Source organism: Carcharhinus amblyrhynchos, chromosome 6 (genome assembly GCF_965287045.1).
Source record: "Carcharhinus amblyrhynchos chromosome 6, sCarAmb.v2.hapA, whole genome shotgun sequence".
Classification (NCBI taxonomy): domain Eukaryota; kingdom Metazoa; phylum Chordata; class Chondrichthyes; order Carcharhiniformes; family Carcharhinidae; genus Carcharhinus; species Carcharhinus amblyrhynchos.
The window spans coordinates 80,020,256-80,035,370 of NC_137329.1; the positions used below are offsets into that span (position 1 = coordinate 80,020,256).

At 46.3% G+C, this 15,115-nt stretch overlaps 1 protein-coding gene across 2 annotated transcripts; it reads left to right on the forward strand.

Moving 5' to 3' along the window:
• Positions 1 to 2,288: 2,288 nt before the first annotated feature.
• On the forward strand, positions 2,289 to 8,936 carry efcab10 (EF-hand calcium binding domain 10). Of its 2 annotated transcripts, none has more exons than XM_080191673.1 (4): positions 2,289 to 2,685; positions 6,300 to 6,464; positions 6,561 to 6,651; positions 8,734 to 8,936. In XM_080191673.1, exons 1-4 carry the CDS (start codon positions 2,634 to 2,636, stop codon positions 8,777 to 8,779), a joined length of 354 nt encoding a protein of 117 aa, XP_080047799.1. In that variant the 5' UTR covers positions 2,289 to 2,633; the 3' UTR covers positions 8,780 to 8,936. The 2 variants fall into 2 exon arrangements, with proteins under 2 accessions (XP_080047799.1, XP_080047798.1); XM_080191672.1 differs by lacking the exon at positions 2,289 to 2,685 and adding an exon at positions 5,008 to 5,124.
• The last annotated feature ends 6,179 nt before the right edge of the window (positions 8,937 to 15,115 follow it).

Consider the following 15,115-nt stretch of genomic DNA (forward strand, 5'->3'; position numbering starts at 1 on the left):
ATCTTTGGAGAACAGCAAGGAGAGCAGGGAAACGGGAGGTGTACAGGAAGACGGGAGATGGAGTGCAGAGGGGGAAAACACAAGGGCCCGGAGAGTGGGAAATTGAGCATGGAAAAAAATAATGTGAGCAAAGATGTAAAAGGAGCACCAAGGAATGCAAGGGGGAACTATGCTGCAACTGGAACAGGGCAGTACGCTTTCAGAAGTACCTAATCAGGAGAGATCGTTAGCAGAGTGCACAGACATGAGGCAGCGGGACACATACCAGAGCTGAGCATGGGTATCAAGACACGAGCTGACACGAGGGACCTGAGTCGGCAAGACAGGACTAAAAGCTGGATCGATGGTGAGGTCGAATTGGAGTCCTGAGAATTGCCCCCGGAGGCAGAGGAAACCTCCGAGCAGTCTGGAAGACAGGGAGTTCTGCTGCAGTCTGCAGAGCAGTGGAGGGGGCGAGAGCAGGCTGGAATAGGTGAGTGCAGAGTGGAGCTGCCGGAGCAAAGTGACTGATGTCCTGAACACCACCATCAGATTCGGCAAAGCGCAAGGAGGTGGCTGACAACCAAACTCAGTCTGTGTCGGTGGTAAAGGCAAGTCTTACTTCAGATGAGGAACTAAGGTACAGATGATAACTGAACCATCTAGTGGAAATTCATCCAGTGGAAGTATGGATATGTTGGTAGCTTGGTAAGAGCTGAGTGGAATGCTGTTGTGTTCAAACACCCTGTTGTAATTTGCCCATCACACTTAAAGAAGTCCGGGTGCGGCGGATGTGAAGAAAGCTTATCTCACTGGGCTTTACAAATCTGTACTTGGTCGATTTGGGCTGATTGTTCGCAACTTGTGCGGGATTGATTTAACATTGATTTAGACCTGAATCAGCTGGTGCACTGCATCCACATCTGGAAACAACATTAAATTACGAACTCCCGGGATGGTGCCGCTTCTGTCTGAGTCATTCCGATTTCATTCGTCCCGACAGCAAATGACGGAAAGATCACTCTCAAGGACTGAGATCGCACCTTGAATAGTTGTTTAGCCGTCCAGCGATGAGTACCCTGTCATGGTGGTTAATTCTCCTGTTCAGAGATTTTGTTTAGAGTCACAGCGCAGGCAGACTGAATGCAGCCACTTACATTTCAGACTCAATGCCTGAGACTGGAGTCAAATCATTCCGGTTAGAACCACCGCCCTAAGAGGCGCATGCAGCTCCGTCCCTGAATTACTGACCATCAGCATTCAGAATGAAATAAAGGACATCTCCACATAGAATAGTTACAGTCTCTGTCATTGCCACAGAAAAATACATATGGGAACAAGTTTAACTATCTTGGTTTAGTGGATTTAGGGATTCAACATGAACGGCTGAAAATAAATCTAGGATTGAATTTATATTAATCACAAAACTAAATGATTGTCATAATATTTTAAGACAATAGAGGTAAATGTGATCACTGTAATATCATTATAATACGAAAGCAAAATATTACGGACGCTGGAATCTGAAACAAAAAATGTCGAAACATCTCAGCAGGTCTGACAGCATCTGTGAAGGGTCTTCTAAACTCGAAACGTTGGCTCTGTTCTCTCTCAGTAAGAAGTCTCACAACACTAGGTTAACGTCCAACCAGTTTATTTGATAGTAATCCCTCAAGATTTCGGAAATAGATGTAGAGATGCCGGCATTGGACTGGGGTAAACACAGTAAGAAGTCTCACAACACCAGGCTGAAGTCCAGTTTATTTGAGAGTAAACCCATAAGATTTCGGAAACGCTGTTCCTTCGTCGGGTGTGTGGAAGGTTCTAATCAGAGAAGGGCATATAAAGTCACAGTTTACAGAATACTGATTAGAATGCAAGTCTTTACAGCTAATCTGCTATTATAATCTGTTAGCTGTAAAGACTTGCATTCTGATCAGTATTCTGTAAACTGTGTGTGACTTTATATGCCCTTCTCTGATCAGAACCTTCCACACACCTGAGGAAGGAACAGCGTTTCCAAAATCTTATGGGTTTACTATCAAATAAACTGGATTTCAGCCTGGTGTTGTGAGACTTCTTACTGTGTTTACCCCAGTCCAATGCCGGCATCTCCACATCTATTCTCTCTCCACAGGTGCTGACTTTCCTGCATTTTTTTTTGTTGCTAATAATATCATGACTTAATTGTCAAGTTATTTTTGATACATTTTGAAGTAATATGATTGTATTGGTTACTGGTATTAGTATAACTTTTGCAGGATGATTCACCCCCAGCGCTGCTACTCCGCCAGCTTGCTGTTGCCTTTTAGCCAGCCAAACCAGACTGCTACTGTCCATTCCAAGAAAGAATCCAAAGCTAGGCCTGTGGGCCAAAGCTGCTAGGAAAGTGGCATGAACCATCATCAGTATACATTAAAAGCCTTCCACCATACTGCAGTCACTGTACAGCATAGGAGCACATTAACAGCCGCAAGGGCAGAGACCAGGGTGAACAGTTTATTTGTATGTGTTTAATTTGATGAATTGAATAGAGATGTTATGGCGGTGGTGGTTTGTATTCCAGGATTTCAATTGTGAAAGGTATGGTAGGACTTGCAGGTGACTGATGAGGTGGGGTGGAAATGATGCAGTAACGGTAGTGAAGGAATGTCATGGTAAAGGAGCCAGAGTCTGATCAGGCACTCACTGCAGGACATCTGGAGGGTAAGCATTCCAGTGTAGAGATTCCTCTTTTTGCACTCTCTATCACGCCATTCTGATCCAAAGGTCGGCCACTGTGGCCCCTGTACTTGTTGCAGCCTTTTGTGTGGTCAGTGGCAACACAGCCCAACACCTACACTCCATAATGCTGCCAGAGACTTTGCAATGGCAAGGCTAATCTAACTCAGCTACAGTTTGAATGCAGGCTCCCCTTCAAAAGTATATATATGCACCTACCATCACCACCACCCCACTGCCTGCGCAACTCCCCCCATCACCACCCCCTAATGCCCCACCGCCACCCCTCCAAACCCCACTCCCCCCACTGTCCTCCCCCCAACCTCTCCCCCTCCCCCTCCTCTCCACCCTCTCCTCTCGCCTCCCTCCCCCTCCTCTCCACCCTCTCCTCTCGCCTCCCTCCCCCTTCCCCCCCTCCTTTCCTCCCCCTTCCCCCCTCCCTCCCTCCCCCCTCCTCCTCCTGTCCCTCCTCCCCTCCCCCCTCCTGTCCCTCCTCCCCTCCTGTCCCCCCTCCCCTCCCCCCTCCTGTCTCCCCTCCTCCCCTCCCCCCTCCCCCCTCCTGTCTCCCCTCCCCCCTCCTGTCTCCCCTCCTCCCCTCCCCCCTCCTGTCTCCCCTCCTCCCCTCCCCCCTCCTGTTCCTCCTCCCCTCCCCCCTCCTGTCCCCCCTCCTCCCTCCCCCCTCCTGTCCCCCCTCCTCCCTCCCCCCTCCTGTCCCCCCTCCTCCCTCCCCCCTCCTGTCCCCCCTCCTCCCTCCTCCCTCCTGTCCCCCCTCCTCCCTCCTGTCCCCCCTCCTCCCTCCTGTCCCCCCTCCTCCCTCCTGTCCCCCCTCCTCCCTCCTGTCCCCCCTCCTCCCTCCTGTCCCCCCTCCTCCCTCCTCCCTCCTGTCCCCCCTCCTCCCTCCTCCCTCCTGTCCCCCCTCCTGTCCCTCCCCCCCTCCCCCCTCCTGTCCCTCCCCCCCTCCCCCCTCCTGTCCCTCCCCCCCTCCCCCCTCCTGTCCCTCCCCCCCTCCCCCCTCCTGTCCCTTCCCCCCTCCTGTCCCTCCCCCCCTCCCCCCTCCTGTCCCTCCCCCCCTCCCCCCTCCTGTCCCTCCCCCCCTCCCCCCTCCTGTCCCTCCCCCCCTCCCCCCTCCTGTCCCTCCCCCCCTCCCCCCTCCTGTCCCTCCCCCCCTCCCCCCTCCTGTCCCTCCCCCCCTCCCCCCTCCTGTCCCTCCCCCCCTCCCCCCTCCTGTCCCTCCCCCCCTCCCCCCTCCTGTCCCTCCCCCCCTCCCCCCTCCTGTCCCTCCCCCCCTCCCCCCTCCTGTCCCTCCCCCCTCCTGTCCCCCCTCCTGTCCCCCCTCCTGTCCCCCCTCCTCCCTCCCCCCTCCTGTCCCCCCTCCTCCCTCCCCCCTCCTGTCCCCCCTCCTCCCTCCCCCCTCCTGTCCCCCCTCCTCCCTCCCCCCTCCTGTCCCCCCTCCTCCCTCCCCCCTCCTGTCCCCCCTCCTCCCTCCCCCCTCCTGTCCCCCCTCCTCCCTCCCCCCTCCTGTCCCCCCTCCTCCCTCCCCCCTCCTGTCCCCCCTCCTCCCTCCCCCCTCCTGTCCCCCCTCCTCCCTCCCCCCTCCTGTCCCCCCTCCTCCCTCCTGTCCCCCCTCCTCCCTCCTGTCCCCCCTCCTCCCTCCTGTCCCCCCTCCTCCCTCCTGTCCCCCCTCCTCCCTCCTGTCCCCCCTCCTCCCTCCTGTCCCCCCTCCTCCCTCCTGTCCCCCCTCCTCCCTCCTGTCCCCCCTCCTCCCTCCTGTCCCCCCTCCTCCCTCCTGTCCCCCCTCCTGTCCCTCCCCCCTCCTGTCCCTCCCCCCTCCTCCCTCCTGTCCCTCCCCCCCTCCCCCCTCCTGTCCCTCCCCCCTCCCCCCTCCTGTCCCTCCCCCCCTCCCCCCTCCTGTCCCTCCCCCCTCCTGTCCCTCCCCCCTCCCCCCTCCTGTCCCTCCCCCCCTCCCCCCTCCTGCCCCTCCCCCCTCCTGTCCCCCCTCCCCCCTCCTGTCCCCCCTCCCCTCCCCCCTCCCCCCTCCTGTCCCCCCCCCTCCTCCCCTCCTGTCCCTCCCCTCCTGTCCCTCCCCTCCTGTCCCCCCCTCCTGTCCCCCCCTCCTCCTCCTTCTCCCGTCCCCCCTCCTCCTCCTTCTCCCCTCCCCCCCTCCCCCTCTTCTCCCCTCCCCCCCTCCCCCTCTCCCCCCCTCCCCCCCTCCCCCTCTCCCTTCCTCCTCCTCTCCCTTCCTCCCCCTCCCCCGGAAGTGAGCCGGAAGTGAGTCTTGGTTCCGCCCCCGCGCGGTTACCAGGGTAACGGCCTCAGTCGCCATGCAGTCTCCGCTGGAGCGAGAGGCGGTTGAGTACATGATCGAGCACCAGATCCTGGAGCTGCTGGACAACCTGACCAGCATGTTGCTGTACGAGCGGCCCGGTGAGGGAGCAGCCCCCGACCCCGACCCCCTGTCACTCCTGACCCGACCCTTCCTCTCTCCCCAGTTCACCCCCCCGCCACCCATACTCTGAGCAGCCTTAAACAAATCTGATGGGATGGGTTTTGTCTGATTTATTTTTCACTGGCACTGGGTATTGTTGAATGGCCTGTTTCATTATTCGTATAATTCTTTGTAACTATGTTATAATGATGGAGTGAGAATGTATAAATGGGCTAAAACATCCCTCAGACCTGTCAACACTGTGGATAGATTGAATTTGTCTTTCCTAAGTAAATCAACTACCAATTGATAATCTAACCAATAATAAAGGATTAAACTTGTAAATTTAAATAATGTTGATGTTATTAGTGGTAGTGCATACACTACGGTGCCCAACAATTACACCACATTCTGCACCCTTTCTCCAGTATAGTCTCAACATACACAAAAGAGCAAAAGAAAGGTGGCTGGACTGATCACTCCCCACAGCCAATTTCCAGTAGGCAATCACCTTTGCCAAACTCAGTGTAGACCCACCAGGACCCTCTGGCTCGCTCACCCACTCCCACTCCCCACTGCGTGACCAAAGATTGGGAATGTGGGACTGAAGTGAGAACTGTGCCAGAAGTTGAGAAAGAGGATCTGCAAGCTGTCCCAGTGGATGAAAATGTCAAGTAATGAGTGTGCCAGATGGTATAAAGACCTGTTTATTTTCTAAGTGTGTGACACTGGAACAGAAAACAGTAATCTAGTGAACAGAAAATTGGGTAGAATTGTTTTGTCAACTCTAACCACAGTGCAGCACGATGGCACAGTGGTTAGCACTACTGCCTCACAGTGCCAGAGACCTAAGTTCACCAGCCTTGGGTAACTGTCTGTGTGGAGTCTGCACATTCTCTCCGTGTCTGTGTAGGTTTCCTCTGGGTGCGCCAATTTCCTCCCATAACCCAAAGATTTGCAGGTTAGCTGGATCGGTAAATGCACGGGGATAGGGTGGAGGGTCCTCAGAGATTTGATGCAGACTTGCTGGGCCGGATGGCCTCCTTGTGTATTGTCAGGATTCTATGAATACAAAGCATAGAAAGTTATTTCTGGTTAGATTGAAGAAAATAATAACATTGTTGACTGAATTACAATAACTGATGTTAAATTAAACTGGTTTTCATACTTGCAGCCAAGCCAGTGGAGTTTCTAATCAATCAACTGGAAAAACTGAAGGTTGCCAGACAAACGAGAAAGGATTACCCTTGCTTGTTTGATGAGTCAAATTTAGATACTGTGTTTGGGATTCTGGACATTACCAAACAAGGATATATAACTTTGATGCAGTACAGAGAAGGTAGGATTCTCATGGGCAGTTGGCTCTTTGTCTGTTGTGTATGAATTACTGTGAGTTTGAAGTTTAGTATTAATTGCTTGCTTGGAATAATTTCAGCTTTGAAAACCTTGGGAATAAGGGATTTTGCAATGAACCCATCGGGTTCCATTGAAGATAAAATCACTCTGACGACATTCAAAAGTGAGGCGTAAGTACTGTTTCTTGCTCTTAAAATCACACCAGTGACTTCCAAGCTATCCAACAGAGATTAACGTTTCTTCCAGCATCTGTGAGACCCAAAAATGAAATTGTGAACTATGTTGGTGCTTTCACTTTATGCTGTTTGGGTAAAAATCCTGGAACTACCCACGTAATTGCACTGTGGGAAGTAACTTCACCACACTGACAGCAACAATTCAGGAAGAAGGCCACCACTTTCTTGAGAACAATTTCAAAATGAGCAACTGCCCTTGCCAGGGATGCCTACGTTCCCTCCATTCCATGACTTTAAAAAAACATAGATTTTTAAAATAATAAGTTATTTTAAAAAATTTCAACTTCAGTCTTAATCTTGTAAATTTGTTCACAGTAAAATGGCTCAAAGGTGAGTAATAGTGCTTTCTACTTTCTGATTTTATGTCTCTTGGGAACTCCTCAATCTGATTGATTGCTGAGACTTTGTTCATTTACAGGATGTGGGCATCACTGACCAGGCCAGCATTTGCTGCCATCCCTTATTGCCTTTAAAGTGGTGGTGAACTGCGTCCTTGAGCCTTTGCAGTCACTGAGGTGTATGCACACCCTCACTGCTGTTAGGGAGGGAGTTCCAGGATTTGGTCCAGCAATAGTGAAGGAATGGCAATATATTTCCAAGTCAAGATGGTGAATGACTTGGAGGGCATCCTCCAGATGATGGTGATGGTCAGTGGTTACTTCACTATTCCTGGACACCAAGATGCCAAATAGACTGGTCAGAATTTAATTTGCATCATAATAAGGGAAATCAATCCAGGGCAGCACAATGGTTAGCATTGCTGCCTCTCAGCACAAGGGACTTGGGTTCAATTCTGGCCTTGGGTCACTGCCTATGTGGAGTTTCCACTTTCTTTTTGTGTCTGTGTGGGTTTCCCCCAGGTGCTCCAGTTTCCTCCCACAGTTCAAAGATGTACAGGTTAGGTAGATTGGCCATGCAAAATTGCCCCTTGATGTCAGAGGAACTAGCAGGGTAAATGCATGGGATTCTAGGGATAGGGCTTGGGTGGGATTGTTGTCAGTGCAGGCTTGATGAGCCAAATGGCCTCCTTCTGTACAGTAGAGATTCTGTGATTCTAATAGAGCCACTTTATCTTCATGGGCTGGTTTTTTTGACCTGAGGCAAGCTAGATCCCTTCACTTCTGACCATTCCTCTAGAATGTCTGAAAATTCATTCTGGGCCTAGCACTGCAACAGTTCTCTTAACCAATGAAGTAGATACTTAATCTTCTAGTTAATAATCAGTGCTCTTTTAATCATCCAAAAAAATCTGGGTGGTGACCTTCAAATCCTCAAATTGTGCATTACTCTGCTTTGTGATTAGTGGTGACACTTTACACATACTAAAGCTAATGTTGGGATGTAATACGAGTATTATTTTGTTTTCATTTTAAAAAAAATCACTGAAAGGGATGCCATGACTATATTTCAATTATTATTTTTGTATTGTAAATGTGTGAGCAAGCAGCTGGTCAGTGCACGCAAAAATGTATTAAGGTGTTTTCTTCCAGTTTTACGTTTTCTCAATTTAGAAATGAGGATGGATGACATTAACTGTCTCACATTTAGTCAGGGACATTCAGACCATTCGTAGCAAAGAGTAAAAAAACTTGCTAATCAGGTTAAGTCCACTAAAGATATCAAAGTACCTTTAAGAGACTCTTATAGTTGGCATCAGCTTCCTCTTCACAATTACCTATTCTTGACCATTCACTTAGGTTCCTTCAAACAATAACTAAAATAATTAGTAGGCAAAAGAAACATGTCCAGACATTTCACCTTTTTAAAATAATCAAGACTATTACTACATTTAGAACTCAGAGCCCTATAATAGAAACTGTAATATTTTTGATAAATTGTCTTTACAGTAGATCATCTCAAGATCCACGAGGCTTTAGAAGGGGGTGCAGTAATATAATGTTACACATTTATGTTCTCTTTCCGATATATATGTATGACTGTATGTTATACATAGACTAAATGAGATACTATTTCAAATATAATTCACTTGTTTCATGTTTTTGTTCATATTCTCAGGAAAGCTGGATTGCTGAATGCTTGTTCTACATTCAAAACTTTATGAATTTGTGCAGCTTCTTTGTCTACTTGAACTGCTCGCAGACTTATTAGTACCTAGAGAGCAGCAGCATACATTCATCCCAATATGTTTAGTTTACAGTTGATGTAGGAAGACAACTTTTGCTAGATGTGTTAACTTGAATAAATGATAGTCACCCTGACTTTTAAATTGTTATTGATTTCTAATTAAGTGCCACTTCCCTATAATCATTTAAAATTAAAGTGGTGTTAATTTTGTATTGTTTAATTGTCGAATAGTCTAAGACAAGCCCAAGATGGGATGCAATGCATTACCTTGTCAGCTTGGACCTTGTTTGTCTCCCTTTTCGGGACCATGAACTGGATTCAGCTGGAATTTGAATTTGGTTTTTGGAGCTAGCAAGGAATGGTTTTGGGTTTGACCGATCTATCCTGAGCATTGGCTTTGTAACTTTAAGGATGGAGTAAAAAATTTTTTAAAAAATAAGAATTCAGAGTGGAGCCTTGGTTAGTCCAGTGTAATGAATACATACTTATGGTGTTGAATTTTATGCTGCGATGGGGAGCGTGTTGTTCTGCTTGGTTGCTTTATCATTTAAGGACTGTTAGACAGTCAGTTGGCTAGATGTGGGCTTTCCACCATCACTGGTTCCACTCAAATGATAGACAGCTCTCTTGTCCTTGCAATGTACCATGAGCGGTGGCCAGTGCTGGGACACAGTAAGATGTCTCACAACACCAGGTTAAAGTCCAAAAGGTTTATTTGGTAGCATAAGCCACTAGCTTTTGGAGCGCTCCTTCTTCATCAGGTGTTACACCACTCACCTGATGAAGGAGCAGCGCTCCAAAAGCTAGTGGCTTGTGCTACCAAAAAACCTGTTAGACTATAACCTGGTGTTGTGAGACTTCTTACTGTGTTTACCCAGTCCAATGCCAGCATCTCCACATCAATGCTGGGATTGCAGGCCATTCCAGAAGAGAATGTGCAGCTGGACTTCAAGCAAATCTGTGGTCTTTCAGGGGCCAGCTGGCAGGCCTTGGCCCTGGTGAGGGAATTGGGGGATTGGGGGACAGGATTGTCAGGGTGAAAATGGAAGAGAAATCTGGAGTGGGGATGAATCTCTTTAGGCGGTGGGGGAGGGGGGAGGGCAGGAGGGTTGCGGGGGTGGTGGTCATGGGAAGGCCTCTGATGGGACCTCAAAAGGAAGCATCCCCCCCCTTGACTGATCACCTGTCCAGCAGACTGGACAGTTGGTGTCAGCTTCCCCTGCCATGGGTAATATCTCAATATTGTGGCAAAATGTTGCCATTAAACACACACCTAAGGGCCTTAATTGACCCACAGTGAGCACTGCTCAATGTCTCCCCCTCAACTGGTTAAATCGCATCAGGGATGGATGGGGCTAGGTAGACCGTGGGTAAAATCGCTGCAATACTGCTTAATTTTACAAAATAGGATGAAGTAGACCCTAAATAATCCCACAACAAACTGATCAGATTTAAGTCCTCCAGTCCTGCCATATTCAGTCATGAATATTGGTGGACAATAAAAAACTAACAGGAGGAGGAGACTTCACAAATATCGCCATTCACAATAAAGAGGGGGACACAGCAGGTCAATCCAAAAGTCAAGGCTGAAATATTTGCAACAATCCTCAGCCAGAAATACAATGTGGAGTTGCATGTCCTCAGCCAACTCCATGGGATATCAAGAAACAGCTCAAAGCACTGGATCTGTAAAGGCAATGGGCCCTGATAACATTTTGGCAATAGCACTGAAGACTTGCACTCCCAAATTAGCTGCGATCTTAACCAAGCTGTTGCAGTATAGCTATAACACTAGCATCTAACCGGTGATGTGGAAAATTATATCCTGCCCACAAAGCACAGGACAAATCCAACCCAGCCAATTATTGCCCCATCATCAGCAGTGATGAAATGGGTTGTCAACAGTGCTATCAAGTGGCACTTACTCAGCAATCATTTGCTCAGTTTGGGTTCTGTCAGGGCCACTCAGCTGCTGACTTCATTACAGCCTTAGTCCAAACATGGAGAGAAGAGCTAAACTCTAGAGATAAGATGAGAATGACTGCCCTTAGCATCAAGGCAGCATTTGACTGACTGTGGGATCAAGGAGTTCCAGCAAAACTGGAGTCAATGGGAAGAAGGGGTAAACTCTGCTGGCTGGACTTGTACCAAGCAAAACTAATGCTGGTTTTGGTTTTTGCTTGTCAATCATCTCACTCCCAGGATATCACTGCAGGAATTCTTCAGAGTAGTACTTGGCCCACCAGCTTCATCAACGACCTTCCCTCCATCATAAGTTAAAGCTTATTCAATAGTCACAAGCAGGCTTTCATGAACACTACAATGAAGTTACTGTGAAATTCCCTTAGCTGCCACACATTGGCACCTGTTTGAACAAATGCACCTAACCAACACATTTTGGACTGTGGGAGGAAACCAGAGCCCCGGAGGAAACCCATGCAGACACGGGGAGAGCATGCAGACTCCGCACAGTCACCCAAGTCGAGAATTGAACCCGGGTCCCTAAATCATAAGGTCAGAAGTGAGGACGCTTGATGATAGCACACCATTCTTGACTCCCCAGATACTGAAGCAGTCCATGCCTTGCAGCAAGACATAGACAATGTTCAGTCTTTGGCTGACAATGTTTGTGCCGTACAAATTCCAACAAGAGAAATCTCTTGTTGTTATCTCCCTTTGAACATCCATTATCATCACTGCAGCAATTCACCAAGTTCCTTCAACAGCACCTTCCAACCCGTGACCTGCACCATCTAGAAGGAAAAGGACAGCACATGAATGGGAACCTGCAGATACCCCTCCAAACCATGCATCATCCTATCTTGGAACTGTATTACTGTTCCTTCAATGTAACTGGGTCAAGATCCTCAAATTACCTCCCTGACAGCACTGTGGATGTTCCTGTACACATGGAGCGCAGCTATTCAAGAACGCAGCTCACTGACACCTTCACAAGTAATTAGGGATGGACAAAAATCCTGGCCTAGCCAGTGATGCCCATGTCCCATTGAAGAATTAAAATAAAACATGAATACCTGAAAGATGCAACTGTGAGTTATAGTAAATACTGTGCAAATTTGAATGCTCTCAATCCTTGTTCTCACTTGGCACAAAAATCAAGCTGGGAAAAAAAATCAGAACTCCTCCACACATGATGCCTTCAGCTTCATAGCTGGACACTTCCTTTCTCCATGTGCAGCCATATAATCACCTGGATGAAACACAAAATAACCTAGGTTGAATATAAGCAACAGGAAAAACTCTGAGAATGTGCTCTTTTGACTTTTAAGGTGTTCTAAATTAGTTCAGGATTTCAGATCAACCATGCCTGCTTGAGCTGTTAATCAATTTACTTTCTATATATGATGCAAAGACCATGAGAATAGAGAAAGTGTAATCTAGAACTAAAAGCCATGCTCTTCACAATGGCAGATTGCCTTTTTTATATTGAGGAACTTAATTGAACTACTAAGGCATGAGTTGAAGACACCACTTGGGTTCAAGGTCTTGGAGAAAAGACAAAGCAAAGCAGAAGTAATTGATGAAGGATCATCCAGATTTAACATTGGCTCTATTCTCTCCACACAGATGCTGTCAGATTTGCTGAGATTTTCCAGCATTTTCTGTCTCTGTTTCAGATTCTGACATCTTCAATATTTTGCTTTAATCAGGGGTACCTGACATTGGAATTGTCTCTTAACACACTGCAATGCAGAATTATTGAAATTTCAGTGCAGGAGTGGCCACTTGACCCATTGTGCCTGTGCCCCAGTTGTCTGAAATTTGTAATCGAATCCCCCCAACCTTTTTCCTCTGCTTTTCCCGTGATTCTGTATACAACTTGGGCATTCCAAGTCGTAACAATACTCTGCGTATTTTTGTTTACCTGACCCTCATTCTTTAGGTGATCTTAACATTTTGTCCTCTGGTGATGGATACAATAATCAGCGCATGGAAATTATTTTCTTCCGGTTTTATGTAACTTTCAGTCAAATCTCTTAACCTTCTTTGCTCTTTTAGGCAGAACGCCTATTTCTATAGTCTCCTTGCAACTAAACTTTCCCATATCTGGTCTATATCCATAAATGTGTTTGTGCCTTCTCCATGGCAGTGCTATTGTTTTGTGTAAAATGAGAACCCTGTTTAATTTTTGCTGTACTTTTTTCTCCTTTGTGAATGTATATGCACGAAAAACAGTTAACACTTAAGATGAATGGAAATTACATCATAATATTGCATAATAGACTGGTGAGAGTTACATTCATTAAGTACTAATGATTAAGGACAGAAACTTGAAGATATGTGCTGACTTAAGAGAAATAAACAATATTGCTGTACTGGCAGAAATCTACTGTGTTAATAATAACAAGCTATGAATTAAAAATAAATTTCCTGAACTGTCTCAATTGTTAAATCATTTTTAAAAAGCATCATTTCTTGGATTGGATTTGGAGCATATAAAGTATTGTTTCTTACATTTGCTAGGCCAATTATGTCAGTTAGATGGATTGGCAATGCTAAATTGCTCCTTAGTGTCTGGGGAACTAGCTAGGGTAAATGCATGGAGTTATGGGGATAGGGCCTGGGTGGGTTTATGGTTGGTGCAGACTCGATGGGTTGAATGGCCTTCTTCTGCACTGTAGGGATTTTATGATTCTATAAAGACATTTTGGGAACAGAGCCACTTTTAATATGTTTAACTAAAAATTCAACTATAGATTTCCCAACAAGAATAAAGTTGACTACTATTTATTTTTAATTTGTAAAAACATTTAACTATTGTCATAATATGCAATATTATGATGTAATTTCCATTCATATTAAGTGTTATATGTCCAACGAAAGATTTTTTAAATATTTGTATGTAAAAAGTGATAGGAAATGGTATTATTACAAATTGCCCTTGAGGTAGCCTTCTCTTTAATAATATGTATTTTGTTATCTGTGATTCACAGATCTTGAGGTCCCCAAAGGCACTTTATATAACATGAAAGGGAAAAAGAATTGAAAAAAAATGCTACACCACACAATGTTCTGAACTTGATGTGCATGAGCTCTGTGTACAGTCCTGAAAATGGCTTTGGGTAGAACACTGCTCCTGACACCATGCTGTTTAGACATGATTTGGAGATTGTTATATCACAGCTGCTGGTAAAATTATACGACCATTTCTGTCAGGTTCCAACTGTAATTTTCTGTGCAGCCAAATACTCAACGGCTTGCCAACTACACAATTGTAAACAAGCACCCTTAGCCTATGTGACAAATTATCTTGGATATGTATTATATATTTGGAAAGAAAAATATGCAGGGCTGTGGGGAAAGAACAGTGGACTAAATGGACAATTCTTTCTAAGTCCTGGCACAGGCATGGTGGGCCAAATGACTACTGTACTTTTGATTCTATAATTCCATGTTCTTCTAATCTGTCAAATTTTATCTCACAAAAAACATCTATTATTTTTCAAGAGTTGATGATAGCTTTATGGTAAATTCCACACATTTAACACCTTCTGAAATGACTCTTCTGGTTTCCATTACCTTGGAGACCATCTGTACCAGATGTTACAAAAAGCTAATTTCTAACTTCCTGTTGTCAGTGACCAGACAAGAAACTCCCAAGCTATATTATGCAGTTAGCCTAGATCCTAATTTTTGCATTTGATTTTGGCATTAGGGTGAGCATAAGGTACGATGCAATTGACCCACTTGGAAGCTTTCATCACAACAAACTTTATTTAGGAACATTGAATTAGCATAACATTTACCAATTAAAATATATAAACACAACAAAGTATCATTCTTAACAGCTAGCTTTCTCTGTTGTTCCAATTTAACAGTATCCCCCACAGACATAAATCTCTTCTTTAGAACCAGTCAGCACAGAAAACAGATATGCTTATGTAGATGCTGGATTTCCAGCCTTTTAACACTTCTGGACAGAGATTCAGACAACATTTCCAGAAAAGGATATATCTTCAGACATAATTTCAGAGAATTAAACCTAGTCTCTGGTTGCTCCCAGTCTCCAGAGACAGAAAGGATACCTCTCTCTGCAGCTTTCAAAACGACAACTCTCATGTAACAGGCTCTCTTAGAAAGATCCACTAAGCAGAAGGATCTCAATTATTTCCTGGCAGATTCTAGTCTCCAAATTCAGAGAGGCACCGCTCTCTAACTACTCAAAACAGCATCTGACTTCTGATTCTCCTGTGTAAGCCTAGTTCCATCCAGTCATATGACCTTACCTGTCAAACAAACCTAATCAAGACCCACTCTGCAAAACCCCAAGGGAACCACTAAAAACATCAGA